This window comes from Dreissena polymorpha, chromosome 8, assembly GCF_020536995.1.
Source record: "Dreissena polymorpha isolate Duluth1 chromosome 8, UMN_Dpol_1.0, whole genome shotgun sequence".
Classification (NCBI taxonomy): domain Eukaryota; kingdom Metazoa; phylum Mollusca; class Bivalvia; order Myida; family Dreissenidae; genus Dreissena; species Dreissena polymorpha.
Window position 1 is genome coordinate 68125494 of NC_068362.1, and position 18430 is coordinate 68143923.

General features: G+C 35.5%; 1 protein-coding gene across 1 annotated transcript; it reads left to right on the plus strand.

The window, feature by feature from the left end:
* Nucleotides 1–897: 897 nt before the first annotated feature.
* On the plus strand, nt 898–18096 carry LOC127840605 (ubiquitin thioesterase zranb1-like). The gene is made up of 9 exons (XM_052369014.1): nt 898–1162; nt 1419–2357; nt 3896–3967; nt 4537–4732; nt 6076–6194; nt 10207–10332; nt 10899–11021; nt 11360–11466; nt 12460–18096. The coding sequence occupies exons 1-9, from the start codon at nt 898–900 to the stop codon at nt 12676–12678; spliced, it is 2166 nt and encodes a 721-aa protein (XP_052224974.1). The 3' UTR covers nt 12679–18096.
* The last annotated feature ends 334 nt before the right edge of the window (nt 18097–18430 follow it).

Sequence of the window (18430 nt, forward strand, 5' to 3'; positions counted from 1 at the left end):
TAATTCTCCACGTTAGCTGACTTAGCTATGTTCAAAGAGTATTAGTTTAAACCTATTTATTTTTGCTTGATTGCATTGAAAGTCTCAGGCTTATAGAAATGCTCTCGAGTCCGTTTCCTGGGCCTATATCCAGTACTTGGTGTCTTTGTGGAAGATCTAGAGAACCCTCCTCGAGTGGGGATTGAACGGTTCAACCCATGACCTCCTGATCGCTAGGTGATCAAAGAGTATTAGAAGTTCATTTCTATGTAATTTTCAATTCAGTCCATGAACAAACAATACCTGTAATGCAATCTCCTATTGAAATCCTAGCTAACATAATTTATTTCTTCACGCCAATTTAAAATCCAATACTGTTAAGTTACATGTAACTGATATTTTCCACACCCTCCATACTTTAGCTAAGATTGAATTCATTAATGGTCTTTCGATAGTGTTGAATTGTTTTGTTAGTATCAGTAGTGACAAAGTGTGGATTGATGCCCCATGATCGTTCTTACAACTTACCCGGTAAACTTCTTTAAGGGGACATTGGCCTCTTCATGACAGGCATTCACCTGACAGACCTTTACTGTCAGAGCAACTAGAATGATCATCATATTTATATATAAAAAAACATTTATATATGATTATTTTTTGTGTGTGGGTTGTGGGGTATTGATGTAAATATATTATGCACTTGCACTCACAATTGAATTCTATGATTGCTAAAAGTTGTTAATTTTATTATTTTAATGTTTACTTGATGTTTACCTCAATTTACACTGAATAAATGTGTTGAATAAACATTTAGCACATACAATTTCAGTTTCAATGGACAAGATGTCATCAAAAGAGGGTAAATGGGACTGTACCGCTTGTACGTACAGAAATTTCATTGTTTCTCGAAAATGCATTATGTGTGGAACTGTCCGCCCAAGTCACGTCAGCGCAGACCTTGAGAATTCCGAACAAGACATCTACAAAGTCGCCGAACTTGATGCCACCCGTAACCAGGATTCCAGTTTTTGTCTCGGATCTGACTCTCTGCAAGTATGGTTGTGCAAGAAATGCACCTTTAAGAACGGCATTGACAAAAATAAATGCGTTGAATGCCTGTTACCTCGTGACCTTGAAGTAGAACCTGTTGACAGCCTAAAAGAGGAAGTTAAAGTTCAGAATAGTACTAGTAAACCAACATTGTCACTGATTTGCCCACCAAACGTGACATCTAAGTCTGTGGCCAGTGATAAAATACTGCCAAAGTCGCCCTCAATGAAAGGATTGATTATTGCAAAGCTCTTAAAATGGCCGTGTAAATTGTGTACCTTTGAAAATCATGCAAAGTCTCTGAAATGTACTATGTGTCTAAATCCAAGGGAATATTTGGCCTCTGAAGAGATAAAAAGTCCTGTTATTGGGTCTCCTGGATCAAGTTTGATGTTACACACTACCACTGAAAATAGATGTTCACACAAAAAATCAGGAAAACATAGATGTAAATACAAAAAATCAGGAAAACATACGTTCAGGGCAAAACTCGCCTAACAGAAATGCACATGTGGAGCTTTCGCAGTCTCAATCCCCTAATGAGCAGTCAGGAAAAGATAATAATCGCTCAAGCTCCAATAAAAATTGCAGTGAAAACTTGCAGAACCTACCAGCATCCACTCCTAATTCCCCAACTGTTGACTTGCACTGTAACAGCATTTCAAACAAAGTTACCATCATTCCCTATAGCTTTGGACAAAAATCACCAAAACAAACATCCCCGAAGAACAATCGTTCTGGGCAGTCCTCACCGCAGGAAATACGATCTGGGCATTCGTCTCCAATCAGTGGGGATTCACCTATAGTCCAGCGCTCTATAAAATCTAATAGAAATTTAAATCAAAATCAGGTCATTCATGTGCCTGACGGTGCAGGTGCTATAGGAGGTTGCCGCGAGGATGATCGATTGGATCGTAAACTTAAAAAAATACGTAAAAAACTCACCACTGAAGACTTAGTTTGGTTGAATGCTTGTGAGGGTGTAGTGAATGGAGATTTAGCACGCATTGATCAGTACCTAACCACAGGCGGTGACCCAACTAGACAGTTGACCAAAGATGAGGTCCTATTACTGGATCGTCCTAGTGCTTTTGAAGTGGGTTACACCTTAGTACATTTGGCACTGAGGTTTCGACGGGATGACATGGTTGCTATTTTACTAGCTGCTACAGATATCACCTCCAAAGGGTTCAAGCGACTGCCATCTTATATTTGTCCAGACCTATCAGCAAATATAAGACGTGACATTCGACTACTGCTTAGACAAAAGAAAGGAACATTTCCTTGCTACTTCTTTGAAAATTCATCAACATTTAGTTTACCAGCAGGTAAAGTATATTGATGATCAAATTGCTTTTTAGCTCACATGAGCACAACATGCACATGGTTAGCTTTTTTTATTGTCTTTTGTCAGTCGTACATTTAATCTTATCGTGCACCGTTAACATTTGCCTTGTTAACTCTCCAGATCCAGGCAAAATTTAATGGCCAATATTCTTGAAACTTGGTTAGAGGATTTATTCAAATGAAATCTTGTCAAAATTTGAAATTAGTTCACATGTGGTCAAAAACAAGGTCACTAGTTCAAATTAAAGCAAAGCTTGTGAACACACTATAGGCAATCTTTGTTCCCCAATCTATGTTATTTGGTCAGAGCATTTTGTTCCTACAATATCTTGATGGAGTTTGACAAAGGTTCCACATTTTCATGAAACTTGGTCAGAATATTTATTCCAATGGGCTAACTTAAAAATTAGTTCATGTGAGGTCAAAAATTATTTTTAATTTTATGACTACATTGTATAGACTATATGTGAAACTTTATGATCACTATAGCGGTCACGTTTTTTGCCATGTTCAGAAATTGTGTACAAATGATATCTTAGCTAAAATTAAAAATGATTCTGGTTTGTTGAAAAAAATGGAGGTCAGGGGCTGGGGCAATTTTTCTTATATGGCTAAAACACACCTTGTGACCACTCTAGAAGTCATATATTGTTTATACATTAAACTTTCTCATAAAATGTGTTCAAATATTATCTCATCCAGTTACCTAAACAGTTTAGTGCCTTTGCTTCTAAAGTTTATAGCAAACCAAGGCGATTGTCCCTCTTGTTTGATCTTTTAGGATGTGCTTTAATGATTTAGAATAACTTTTTACTTCAAAACAACTTTTTGCTTGTCTTGTTTAATACAAATCGATAAGTAATTATATCCAAATCATATATCCAAATCATATATAGAGCTTGGTAGAATGCACAACCATTTAAAGTAATTACATGTACAATGTATACAAACCATTAGGCATTCATTATATACCGGTAATGTAAAATAAAATGATTCGCTTGAAGAATTACAGATTTTGTGACACTGTAATTGAACTGTAAATGCTTGTTTTTGGCTTTCCCAGCCGAGCTATATAATTTATTGAAAAGTTGCTTCAGAAATTAGAAAACGAATGTGGTCATTTTAATAGGAGGAAATACTGCTACACTTATTTTTAAAAGCGGAGGCCATATTTTAATGACTTCTAATTAGCGTAAATCTTGGTACATGTATTATACAAAATTATATTTATGAATTTGGTCAGTTTTGTTCCATGATTTATAATATAACATTATAAATTGTAATTTGTAGCTGTAAATAAACTAAAAACAATTTAATCAATTTAATTGTTTTAAAGCATTTTTGTTATCTAACTATAATCTACATTGTATAAGTAAAAAAACTTTGATATACATGAAGAAGTCTTTCACAGTTCTACAATATGAGATTTTTCCATTCTACATGAAAAACAAATTGCATAACATATTTCCCCAAAATATTGCCTATGCTGTATTGTATCAATAATTATATTTAATTGCAGATATTGAAGACTTGCCGCGTCATGTTCAAACTCAACTTTTTGATGAAATTTTAGACACTGATGTTGAAAAAGGTATGTAGAGTTATGGATGTTTTTCATGCTATAATTTATTATTGTGTTAGGAATCATCATAAGTTGATTTTACATTTTTGACTCTTGCTCTTTGTATAATGTCTTATATGTATTCAGAGTTAGTTGGCCAATAGTATCAACGTGTTTTAAATACAGCCTTTCTCACTGTAAAATGCTTAGAGGTAAAGTATTTACTTAAATTGGCTGCATTATCAAAACTGCTTTGCATACTATGCATCTGTAATGTCATATATTCAGGAAAAAAATACAAAAAGATAAAATAATTACTGATAAATATTTATGATCATTTACCTCTGTCTATAGCTTCACCATTCATCATACATTTATTATGGCCTTTTAATGGAGTAACCACCTAGGATTGCAATTTCAAATTGATATTTTTTACATTTCAAAACAAGAGTTGAAAAAAAATACTGATAAAAATTGATCATCATTGAACTCTCTATATAGCTGTGCAAGTCGTCATATTTGGACTACTGATATTGGCACTGAGTGAGCTCTGTGTATTACAATTTCAAATATCGGTAATTCTTACATTTCAAAACCAGAGTTGAATGATGAGCTGGTTATAAACTGGAGCACGGAGATCACCGAGAAGCTTGGTAGTCGCCTGTACGCTCTCTGGAATCGCACTGCGGGGGACTGCCTGCTGGACTCCGTGTTGCAGGCCACCTGGGGAATCTTGGACATTGACAATACCCTGCGCGGGGCTCTAGCCAGCACCTTACATGAGTGTGGGAACTGGTGAGAATGAATCACTTGTTGAATAATTTATATGTAATATTAGCCTCATTCTGGGAAAACTGGGCTTATTGCATCATCAGAGGCAACACTGTCCGCTTTAATGGATTGTTTTTGTTATAGGAATTATCTTCTAAAGCACAATTCAGTTAAGGCGTAAAGGGTTGTCCCTGATTAGCCTGGGCCCACTGCAAGGCTTATCTCGGATGACACTTAATGCACATGCATTAAGCCCAGTTTTTGCAGAACAGGACTAATATAGTCCTTTGCTTAAGGATGTCTGCAGCAAATTTGCATACAAGATTATCATGTTGCCATTTTTTGAGCAGAACTTTATATTTTAATTGACATGTTTAAAAAAATTGTCTTCCAGGTTAAGAATGTTTGGTTTTAAGTGATACAAAATGTACAGGTAATGCCCTGTACTAGCTACACATGTACAATGTAGGTATAACATTGGGAGTCAGTGCCTGACTTAAAAACTAAATACAATATGGTTAGATTGATCTTATTGAGGGTAAGTACAGTGCATAAGAAACATAATTATGCATCATATACTTTTTGCCCTTTAAATATTTTCATACTTTTTGTTTCTCTAAGCATAATTCTGACACTTCTATTTTTGTGTGTGAAAAATAATCATCCATATTTAACAGAAACATTTGGTTTGGGTTCTGTTTATGATGATTGGTTTGTCATTGATATGAGGAAAAAAACACAACAACAGTAGGTCTTTTCCCTGGTGCCGAAACAAAATTCTTGGGGAAAGCTTGCCTATTGATATCGAATAATATTAAGAATACATGTTAAGTATAACCTTTAGTTTTTCTCATAGTTGGTTATAATACTGGAAATTGTATAAATGTTATCAAATTAGCCTCTTTTAGGTAAAACTGCCTGTTCGTAAAGTGTCATCACAGATTGGCCTGTAGTGTCCACACAGGCATTTAAGGGAGGACACTCTGCTTTAATGCTGTTCTTCATTCAAAGGAAGCCTCTTTTCAAACAAGAGTCCACTTTAGGCTCATCTGGGATGACACTCTTCGCATATGCTTGAAGCCCAGTTTTCCAGGCTCATGTAACCCTTTACCACTTAGATACATATTTTAAGGCATTTGTAGTCCCTTAGAAAGTTTTATTTAATTAAAGACTTTTCTAAGTAGATTTAATTTTTAAAGGCTTCATTTCCAACCCTTAGATACTGATGAGTAGCAAACAGCATAAATCCTGAACAGACTGCGAGTTACTCGCAGGCTGTTCTGGTTTTATACTGTTTGCACTTAGCCATTTCTACTTTGCTTCTGAGTAGGAAAGGGTTAATTCTTAATAATGTTCATGCCATTCAGTTTTTATCACCGCTGGAAAGAGTATGAGAAGCGTCAAGCAGACCTGCTGAAGTTCACACTTGACGAGTCCCAGTGGCAGAGGGACTGGGCGCTACTTCTCAAACTTGCCAGTCAGCCTGGTAAGATGACAGCATGATCTATGCAAACATATTAGATAAGATCCCAAAGAAATTTATGCAAGCTTACTAGTTTCATCTCTTAATTGCTAGTCAGTGTCTTAAGATTACTGAAGAATATACATTAACATGTTAGTTTCTCAACATTGCCATTAAAGGGGCCTTTTCACAGATTTTGGCATGTTTTGAAGTTTGTCATTAAATGCTGTATATTGATAAATGTAAACATTGGATACAAAAAGCTCCAGTAAAAAATCAAGAGAAAAAACAGGTTACCCTCAGCAGGGCTCGAACCACTGACCCCTGGAGTCCTGGAGTAAAAAGTCTACCACTTAGACCACTCGACCATTCTAATGAATACATTCCCGATGTATTTTATACTTTATATAAGCAATCCTTGTAGTTTCACAAAATATAACGACAACAACAGAACTCCCCAAATTATCAATTCATTTCGCATTGAAACGCTTTATAATTTTCGGGTTTTTAAATCGTGAAAAGATGCATATAATGGCTATTTTAGAGCAAGGTAAATGTTCAGTATTACTGTTTCATCACAAATACCATAACTAAAACAAAAATTTGCGAATCTGAAACAACTTTTTTCAATTTTGTCAATTTACCCAAATGTGAAAAGGCCCCTTTAAGCCCTGCAGAATCTATGCTAACATATTAGCTTCTTCTCAAAATTGTCATTCAGCCAAGTTGGATCCCTGCAGAATCTATGCTAACATATAAGCTTCTTCTCAAAATTGCCATTCAGCCAGGTTGAATCCCTGCAGAATCTATGCTAACATATTAGCTTCTTCTCAGACATGCCATTCAACCAGGTTGGATCCCTGCAGAATCTATACTAATATATTATCTTATTCTCAAAATTGCAGTTAAGCATGGTAAAATTACCATACTGCAGAATCTATGCAAACATTTTAAATAAAAAACCTATTATCTTGTTCTCAAAATTGAAAGTCTCTTGCAAAGATTACTGCTAAAATACATGCAAACATATACATGGAAACAAACCTGTTGTCCAGGGTCGCCCATTCTTGGTCTTTCAATACTTTTTGTGCAACATACATTGGAGTTTCTCTTAAAATTGAGGACACCATTGATGAGTGGACTCCTGCTATTTGCATTCCAAATGTAATAAGCTTAGTATCAAGGCATTGATCTTGAAATGCAAAGGTTTCTAACTTTCATTTATTAAAATGGAACTGCTCAACTATTAGTTTTTATTACACGTTCACTCTTGTCTTGATACCTTTATTGTTAAGTTTTGTTCCATTTTGTATGTTCAACCATTTTTGCATTTAACCATCAGTCATCATTTTTTAGCTGACCTGAGCACAACGTGCTAATGGTGAGCTTTTGTGATCGCCTTTTGTCAGTCGTGTGTGTTTTGAGTCGTGCACCGTCATCATTTGCCTTGTGAACACTCTAGAGGCCACATTTATTGTCCGATCTTCATGAAACTTGGTCAGAACATTTGTCCCATTGATACCCCGACTGAGTTCGAAACTGGGTCATGCTGGGTCAAAAACTAGGTCACTAGGTCAAAAAAAAGAAAAACCTTGTGAACACTGTAGAAGTCACATTTTATGCCTAATCTTCATGTAACTTTGTCAAAATGTTTGTCTAAATGATATGTTGTTAAGTTCAAAAATGGTTCCGGTCCTTTGAAAAACATGGCTGCCAGGGGGCGGGGCAGTATTCCTTATATGGCTATAGAGAAACCTTGTGAACACTCTAGAAGTCACAATTTTTGCCCAATCATCATGAAACTTGGTCAAAACATTGGTTTGATTGATATCTCGGACGAGATCAACAATGGTCCAGATCGGTAAAAAACATGGCCGCCAGGTGGCGGGGCAGTTTTCCTGATATGGCTATAGTAAAATCTTGTTTACACTCTAGAGGCCACATTTATTGTCTAATCTTCATGAAATTTGGTCAGAAGATTGGTCTCAATGATATCTTGGATTACTTTGAAAATGGTTACGTTTGCTTGAAAAACATGGCTGCCAAGGTGCGGGGCATTTTTCCTTATATGGCTATATGGCTATAGTAAAACCTTGTGAACACTCTAGAGGCCACATTTATTGTCCAATCTTCATGAAATTTGGTCAGAAGATTGGTCTCAATGATATCTTGGATGGGTTCGAAAATGGTTACGTTTGCTTGAAAAACATGGCTGCCAAGGGGCGGGGCATTTTTCCTTATATGGCTATAGTAAATTTTTGTTAACACTCTAGAGGCCACATTTATTGTCCGATCTTCATGAAACTTGGTCAGAAGATTCATCCCAATAATATTGTGGATGAGATCAAAAATGGTGCTGGTTGGTTGAAAAACATGGCCTCCAGGGGGCGGGGCATTTTTCCTTATATGGCTTTTGTAAAACCTCGTTAACACTCTAGAGGCCACATTTATTTTCCGATCTTCATGAAACTTGGTCAGAAGATTTGTCCTAATGATATCTTGGATGAGTTCAAAAATGGTTTCGGTTGCTAAAAAAACATGGCCACCAGCGGGCGGGGCATTTTTCCTAATATGGCTATATATCATGCTTTAGTAAAACCTTGTTAACACTCTAGAGGCCACATTTATTGTCAGATCATCATGAAACTTGGTCAGAAGATTAGTCCCAATGATATCTTGAATGAGTTCGAAAATGGTTCTGGTTGGTGGAAAAACATGGCCGCCAAGGGGGCCTGGCATTTTTCCTTATATATAAGCTATAGTTAAACCTTGTTAACACTCTAGTTATTCTTACAATAATGATTCTTTAAATTACAATTTGTAATAACTTAAATTTATTAATGATAGTTAATAACTTGTAAATTCATTAATGATAGATCAGGTATATTTTCATTGTATGATAATTCTTAAGAAATGAAATAACTGCTTTAAACTCTCTGTAAGTGCTGATAGTTTACATCAGTGGTCAGTGCTTATCTTTACCTGGATACTAAGAATAGCAGTGCTCTCATTTGATTGGATGTTTACCCTGCCAGCTACACCTCTGAATCAAGGGACTAGCACATTGTTGGCCTTTCCCATTGAATTAGTGATTTTCTGTGTTTCACTTAATGGGAATGTTAAGTTAGTGGAGTTAGTTTAGTTCTTTAAACTAAGTGCTAAGTTATAACTAAGGCAAAGTGACTTAGTTCTTTTCTATGTGAAAATATTAAGATAGTGATTTAATAAAGAACAGAACCTAGTGAATATATGCAACAACAAGTATGTGTTTTTAATAAGTGATGAGTGAACAGAGTGAATTTAATAAATGTCATAGCTCAGCTAGTCTTTAAATTAAAGTGACTTAGTGTGTTGTGATTAACACAAGTTATAAGTGATTAATCAAAGCAGAAGAAATGGATTTAAACTGTTTGTTTTCTTTAAGTGTCTTACATTAGACTTAAGTGAATAATACAATGAAAGTGAGTTCTTAATTATTTGTTTAGTGAAATTGAAGTTTGTGAGTGAATTCAATTAAAGTGATCACGGGTGTTTGTTTATCCTAGTGCTTTATTCAGGCATTTGCCTCATACTGAACACAAACTGTTGACCAAGTTTAGACATGAAAGTGTTTAATTGTTTTCGAAATCTTGTGTTAACTATGATTAACTTTTGAAAGTTTATGAACTGTATTTCTATATGAGTTGTTTTTATTGTTTGCATTATTGCTTAAGTATAAATGATGAATGTTTCATTGAAACGCTTCAGTATATTGTGAAAACATGTGAACAGTCTTTTTGCCCAATCTTTATAAAATTTGGACATATCTTGGAAGATTTCAAAAATTGTTATGGTCTGTTAAAAAAAAATGACCGCCAGGGGGCCATTTGTTGTTCATTCTTCATGAAACTTGGTTAGAACATTTGTTCCATTGATATCTTGGGCTGCAAAGAACAGGTCATTTCTTTTTATCTCAGGTGAGCGACTTCGGGCCTTTCAGGCCCTCTTGTTATTGCACCTCATACCAACGTTTTAGAGCTTGATTTTACTACTTCAGGTGCCAGTTTGGAGCAGCTTCACATATTTGCCTTGGCACACATCTTACGGCGTCCCATTATCATCTACGGAGTGAAGGTTGTCAAGAGTTTCAGAGGGGAGAGCATTGACTTTGCTCGCTTTGAGGGTATGTTGTTTCAGTGCTCTTTATTTTCTGAATACTACATGTAGTAAGTAGTAAATGATATCCAGTTTTACGCATGTATTTTGCTGTGTTTTCGCGTTTTTTGTTCTCGCTTTCTTTTATAAGAATATTCTTGATAATTAACAGTGGTTAGTTCTCAAGTTGCGATCTACCTACTGTTGATCACTAAGTAGCACTCGTTTGTTATAGTATTTATATGCAATAATGTTTCATATGCAGGCAATCAAATATAACATGTAATTTAATCTGCAATCAAATATAAAACTTTCAGATGAAATCCTTAATTAGGTGCAATGTTTTAATTAATTAAAAAAAAAAGCATTGATATTATTTGACTGCTTTTAGTAAACAAACTGCACATCCTGTTTAACATAATGTTTTTATTGTTAACAAAGTTGAATACGTCATTTTGCTGCTTTCAACACTACATTAATATTGTGTTGATTTAGATATACATCCCAGGCAACTTTACCTTTTTACGCAAACTGTCATTTGTTTGAGCCTTACAGTAAATAGCTTTGCTAAAATATTTTCTTGTTCTTTTTCAGGCGTGTATTTACCATTTTTGTGGGAGCGCAATTTCTGCTACAAATCCCCTATCACTCTTGGCTACACCCGAGGTCACTTCTCTGCCCTTGTGCCTATGGAGCTGGACACAAACATGCCACTTGGTATGTGAAGGCTTTAAGGGACAGTTTTTGGTTGATAATTGGCCTATTGTCTGGATTAAAAGTATTTATTCTCTCATGTTTAAAAATATAGCCATTGGTTTAACATATCCATGCTCACTTCTCTAACATACATAGACTTGAAAATCTCGGTGAAAATGTGAAAAGAAATATGTTTAAAATCAGCACAAAGTATTACATGTATTAGGTTCTTATTATTTTTTGGTCTTCTAGCAAAGTAAATAAATTCACGAAATGTGTCCAACTATTGGTATTTTATCTAATGGTCAAGTTTTTAACCATGACAACTGGTAACTTACCATTGTTAAATTGTTCTACAGGTGCTGGTGCTAATATTGACAATGCTCCTGATGAACAAGTGTTCTACCTGCCTCTGGTTGATCACGAAGGAGTCTTTCTACCCATACATTTTATAAGCGGTGCCGAGGTAAGATTCATTGGGTTTAAATGTTTTTTTTATGTGAAAAAAAGTGAGACATTCATCTTTTTTGCATGCATCTGTCTGTCTGTATGTCTGAAAAACTTTTCCAATTAACATCATTATTTAAAGCCATCCATCTGGCCATTTTCGTACAATTTTGAGGACATCACTCTCTTATCATCAAACATTTGTTAGAGCATGCTTTTAAAGGAAATAAATATTGCTGCAATTAATTTCAGAAGAGTTGTTGCCAATTTTAAAACTTTTTTATGTTCAGAGTTTATAATTATGTTATAAAATTGTGTATGCCCGTTTGTGAATTACCGGTACCCAGTATTGACAGGTTCCGTGTCTGTTTCCAAAAAAGCTTAGAGATAAAACTTTATCTTTGAGACATCTTTTTCTCTTATTCTCTTTACTTTTTATGGTTCATATAACAACATTTTTTAACTAGGTTTTCCGAAGGAAAAAACTGATTATAAGATTGGCGAATGTCAGCGGGCGCGCGGGCTGGCTGGCCGGCGGGCGGAACAAGCTTGTCCAAGCCATAACTTTGTCCTTCATTGTGAGATTTTAAAATCATTTGGCACATTCTTTCACCATCATTGAAGGGTGTGTCGCACGAAAGAATTACGTCCATATCTCCAAGGTCAAGGTCGCCACAACTAAAAATAGATTGATTTTGAAACAAAGGGGGTAACTATGAACAATCAGTAACAATGCACATTTTGAGTTGTCTCCCTTTATCAAACTTTTTTTTCCAAACCGAAATCAAGGTCGCCACGAGTAAAAATAGATTGACTTTGAAACAAGGGGGGTAACAATGCACATTTTGATTTGTCTCCCTTTATCAGACTTTTTTTTTATAAATTGAAAACCTGGTTTTTTGACAATTTTATCCCTTGTTTATATTTCAAATTCCAAAACCTGGGCAAATGTACAGGAACGCATGAACGTATATACCTATGTTTAATAAGTTGACATGTATCTGTTTTTTAGGCCAATCCAGATGAAACCATTTTCAGACGATGGTTTGACTGCATTGTCACACAGGAAGGACACTTTGTAGCAATTCAGCACGTGGGAAAATGTCCGATCATGGTGAAGCAGATGCTTGATGTTTGGCTCGATCATTATCGACAGAAAGCTGCGTCTAGTGATGCAGATAACATCGGAACACAAGGATTTTCTACTGACGGCGACAGTGATCAGGACTGATTACATTAATGACTTTAGCCATGATTTGTGAAAACACGGTTTAATGCATGTGCCTTAAGTGTTGTCCCAGATAAGCCTGTGAACTCCCGACATGCCAATCAGGGACGACTTTTTACCCTTTTCAATATTTTTAAAAGAAAGTCTCTTCTCAGAAAAAATCGTGTTCAACATAAAAAGTGCAGCCAGCACAGGCTAATCTTGGAGGACAATTATGCACGTGCTTTAAACCCCTTATTTATATAGGAAGACCCATTTGTTTTTATCGTTATTCTCCCTTAATACTGGTGCACACATATTTATCACAATAAGGCATACTCAGGGCCAATGTTAACATGAACATTTATGAACATTTATCTAAAAGCAATTACATAATGATGTTGTGCGGTAAGAAAAAATGCATGCAATGTTTACAAAGTTTTTTAGACATACAAGTCCAGTGTAAGTTTAAAGCAATATTACAAAAGTGCATGTATAGAATGTGTAGAAGTACATATAGATTCTTCACAGAAACTACATTCATAGCAAGTACAGATTTGTTTATGCCCGCAAATAAAAACAACTTTATATAATTATTAATAAATACCTTACTGAGGATTCATTATAAATGAGACATGTATTAAGCACTAATTATATACATACTTTTTGAACCATGGGTGTTTTTTTTATAAAGTTATTACCTTATAAGTGGTTTGTATGCTCCTTTAATGATGGCTGGGTATGCTGTCTGTTCATCGGTAGACCTTTTCTTACAATTTTAACAGTTTTCATTCAATCTTAAACCAAACATCATGTAGCCATGTACAATCTGTTTGTGTTTTAATGGCTGGAATTTTTTTGTAATTACTTCGTTTATGTTAGTATCATAATGAAGTCAGGATGACATTTAAATATTCAGGTAGTTCAATATTGTGCTATTTTTATGCCCCCCTTTAAAGAAGAGGGGGTATATTGTTTTGCACATGTTGGTTGGTCCGTCGGTCTGTCCGTCCTCCAATCATGACTGGCAGATGACCCCTATTGATTTTCAGGTCACTAGGTCAAAGGTCAAGGTCACAGTGACTCGAAATAGTAAAATGGTTTCTGGATAACTCAAGAATGCTTAGGCCTAGGATCATGAAACTTCATAGGTGCATTGATCATGACTGGCAGATGACCTCTATTGATTGGTCAAAGGTCAAGGTCACAGTGACTCGAAACAGTAAAATGGTTTTCGGATGACTGGCAGATGACCCCTATTGATTTTCAATTCACTAGGTTAAAGGTCAAAGTCACAGTGACTCGAAACAGTAACATGGTTTTCGGATGACAACTCAAGAATGCTTACGCCTAGGATCATGAAACTTCATAGGTACATTGATCATGACTGGCAGATGACCCCTAAGGATTTTTAGGTCACTAGGTCAAAGGTCAAGGTCACAGTGACTCGAAACAGTAAAATAGTTTCCGGATGATAACTCAAGAATGCTTACGCCTAGGATCATGAAACTTCATTGGTACATTGATCATGACTGGCAGATGACCCCTATTGATTTTCAAGTCACTAGGTCAAAGGTCAAGGTCACAGTGACTCGAAACAGTAAAGTGGTTTACGGATGATAACTCAAGAATGCTTACGCCTAGGATCATGAAACTTCATAGTTACATGACTGGCAAATGACCCCTTATAATTTTCAGTTCACTAGGTCGAAGGTCAAGGTCACAGTGACTCGAAACAGTCAAATGGTTTCCTGATGATAACTGAAGAATAATTAGGCTTAGGATCATGAAACTTCATAGTTACATTGATCATGACCTGCAGATGACCCCTATTGATTTTCAGGTCACTAGGTTAAAGGTCAAGGTCACAGTGACAAAAAACGTATTCACACAATGGCTACCACTACAACTGACAGCCCATATGGGGGGCATGCATGTTTTACAAACAGCCCTTGTTATGTTTGAAATTTACACATTATTTGTTGCGATGGTGACATGATTTGTTCTTTTTATGCCCCCTTTCGAAGGAAAGGGGGTACATAGTTTTCGCACTGTCCGTCAGTCTGTCTGTCAGTCTGTCACACTTTTCGTGTCCGCTCTCTAATTCAAATAGTTTTCATCCGATCTTTACCAAACTTGGTCAGACGTTGTATCTAGACAATATCTAGGTCAACTTCGAATATGGGTCATGCCGGGTCAAAAACTAGGTCACAAGGTCACTTAGTGCATTTCAAGGATTTAGCATGGTGTCCGCTCTCTAATTGAAGAAGTTTTCATCTGATCTTTACCAAACTTGGTCAGAATTTGTATCAAGACAATATCTAGGTCAAGTTCGAATATGGGTCATGCCGGGTCAAAAACTAGGTCACGGGGTCACTTGGTGCATTTCAAGGATTAAGCATGGTGTCTGCTCTCTAGTTTATGTGGCTTTCTGATTTATTTTGATATTCTTAGACATTTTTATACCCCCGAAGGAGGGCATATAGCGATCAGACTGTCCGTCTGTCTGTTTGTCCGTCACACTTTGCGTTTAGATTTTGAAAAATGCTCATAACTTCTATGTCCCTTCAGATAGCAATTTCATGTTTGGCATGCATGTGTATGTGGAAAAGGCCTTTCCATATGTACACACATTTTGACCCCTGTGACCTTGACCTTGAACTTAGGGTCCGCGTTTAGGTTTCGAGAACTGCGTTTAGGTTTCGAAAAAAGCTCATAACTTCTACCAAGCATTTATAGGGGGCATAAGTCATCCTATGGTGACAGCTCTTGTTTTATCATAAGAGGTAAATAATAAATTGAATATTGCATGGTGGTGATGTTTCCATTGATTTGATTTTACTCGTGGATTGTGCAAGTATTGTTTTCCGGTTATCCTGCTGGTTTGCTAATTACAACATCACAAAAATAACTTGTGCAATACAAGCCACCTGATTACCACAGTAATTTAATATTCCCTATTTATCTTGAATAGAAATATTGAACAGATACAAATGAGCCGTGCTCTGTGAAAAGGGGGTTTAATGCATGTGTGTAAAGTGTCGTCCCAGATTAGCCTGTGCAGTCCACACAGGCTTATCAGGGACAGCGCAGTTTCTGTTTTTATGATTTTGTTTAAACAAATCTCTTGTTATCAGAAATCAAGTTTAGGTGGAAAGTTTCGTCCCCGATTAGCCTGTGCCAACTCCACAGGCTAATCTGGGACGACACTTTTAGCACATGCATTAAACCCCCTTTTCTTAAAGCACGGTCCAAAAGTTTCTTTTAGATTAATCAAAATGTCCACGGTTTGGTTGACCTTGTGTTATTATTGACTCTTAATGAACATCCACATTCTATTATTTATTTATGGAGTCCGAAAACTTTTTGTCTGGATGGTAACACAAGTTTTCTACTAGTGTTGTATGCTTAGCATCTGTTTAGTCACAAATGTAAGTATGCATTTGAATGGTGTTAATTGTAAATCGGCCCAGATCAACAAGTTTATCCAGTCGTTATGATGTATCTTATGTCGTCTCATTCATCGGGTATTGCAGCATAACCTCTGTTAATATAAAATTTTAATAATGTTAATACAATGCACTTTTTTGTTTTGGTATTTTCATCAGATGTAACTTAGATTTAACAACTGATTTTTGTTCTTACAATCTTTTTTGATAATTGGTTTTCTTTTTTATTCTCATCCTATGATCTAATACATTTAAGTAATATTTTGATTTGTTCTATTCACATCCTTGTATGTTGAACTTTACAGATATTTACGTAATATGTTGCATATAATTTGTGCTTAACCCTTTGCATGCTGGGAAATTTGTTGTTTGCTAAAATGTCGTCTGCAGAATTTCTAAAATTAGCGTTTTCTTCGATTTTTTTCAAAGAATACTATCAGAATAGCAAACAGTTTGGATCCAGATGAGACGCCACGTTCTGTGGTGTCTCATCTGGATCCAAACTGTTTGCAAAGGCCTTCACAACTCGGTTCCCGCACTGTAAGGGTTAAGATGTGTTTATTTCTTCATTAAAAACCAGTAGGAGTGCATAGGCAAGTAGTAATTATGACTTTATTTTTTTGTACATGTGCATGGTTTGTTCTAGAAGTAAACTGTAGAAGAATGAGGGGCATTTGTGACCGTTTTCAACTTAATCCATTTATGCCTAGTGGACTCTCCCATCCTTCTAAATTGGATCAATTTATTTCCAAAATTAGGGATGTCTAGTATATTTATTTCTATATTTAGAATATTTTGTACAGAAATTCCTTTAAGGAAACAGCGCAGACCCTGATGAGACGCCAAATCATGCAGCGTCTCATCTGGGTGTACACTGTTTGCCAAGGCCTTTTTTCTAGACGCTAGGCATAAATGGGTTAATCTTGTTTGAAGTTCTGAATCTGTTATTTTACATACCTAATATAAAAGAGAATAATATAAAGAAGAGAAAAAACATACATCAACAGAATTTCCATGTGTTTGATTGATATGGTTACTTATTTATTAAAATAACTTACTTTGTTATGGAAACAAATTGTACTGTGTTATTGTACACAGCAACAAAATTTGCAAAGAAAAAAATTACAGGAATTTGTCACTTTATGGTTTTATGATCACCCAGTTTGCAGGGAATGTCTTTTTGGTGTGTTTTTTTCTGAAATGTGCAATGTCTTTTAAGCAGTGCACTGTTATTCAAATTCCAAGGGTAGCAGTATACATTTATAGTCACCTCTGTCTTTGCGTGTCTTTTGTTGGAAACTGAATCCTCTGTACATTTTGAACAATAAGTATATATTGTCCCATATAACAAATCACTATTGAATAGGAAAAAATGTGGTCAAATTGGGAATGGTACCTGATTACATGATATCTGACTACACTATTGTTAAAGTTTGTGTGTGGGTGAAATAAATAACTGAATAAAAATGAAATGAATGTCACCCTTTTGCCCTGTCTGCTGGTTTGTTTGTGTCGAACTTTAACATTTGCCATAACTTTTGCAATATTGAAGATAGCAACTTCATAGTTGGCATGCATGTGTATCTCATGGAGCTGCACATTTTGTGAAAGGTCAAGGTCATCCTTCAAGATCAAAGATCATATATAGGGGTCAAAATCGCTAATTTAGTGTCAACTGTATGGGGGGGGTGACATAGTGTTTCACAAACACATGTTGTTTATGTCTGAATTTGTAATATAAACATGGCATTCTTTGGGTGGGGCCAATTTCAAAATGGCCCACCAATATTAGTTTTTGATGCATACCAGTATGTATTGCTAGTATATCACACATACATGCATTTTATATTTAATTTTACAAACATATTTACTATATTCATGCTTTTCGCATGTTGGAATGATAATTATGTTTCGATGTTGTATTGTTTATTGAGTGGTTTTGTTGTTGTTGATACATAGAATTGAAATTGCCAATAAAACTTTAAACATTTAATTACCGACTTTGTTGTTGATATATTTAATTGAAATTATCAATAAACATTTCTGCATGTAATCTGTAGTTACTATAATTTTAAGTCATATATTGTATCTTATTATTCTGATAAATTTCCATACAATCAAGATATTAAGTGACAGTTCACAGTGGTAATGGAATAAAAAATGACAATGTATGTTACAAACAAAATATAACATAATAATAAAATAGTACTTAGTGCATTAAAGGGGCCTTTTCACAGATTTTGGCATGTTTTGAAGTTTGTAATTATACGCTTTATATTGATAAATGTTAACATTGGATCTAAAAAGCTCCAGGAAAAAATCAAGAA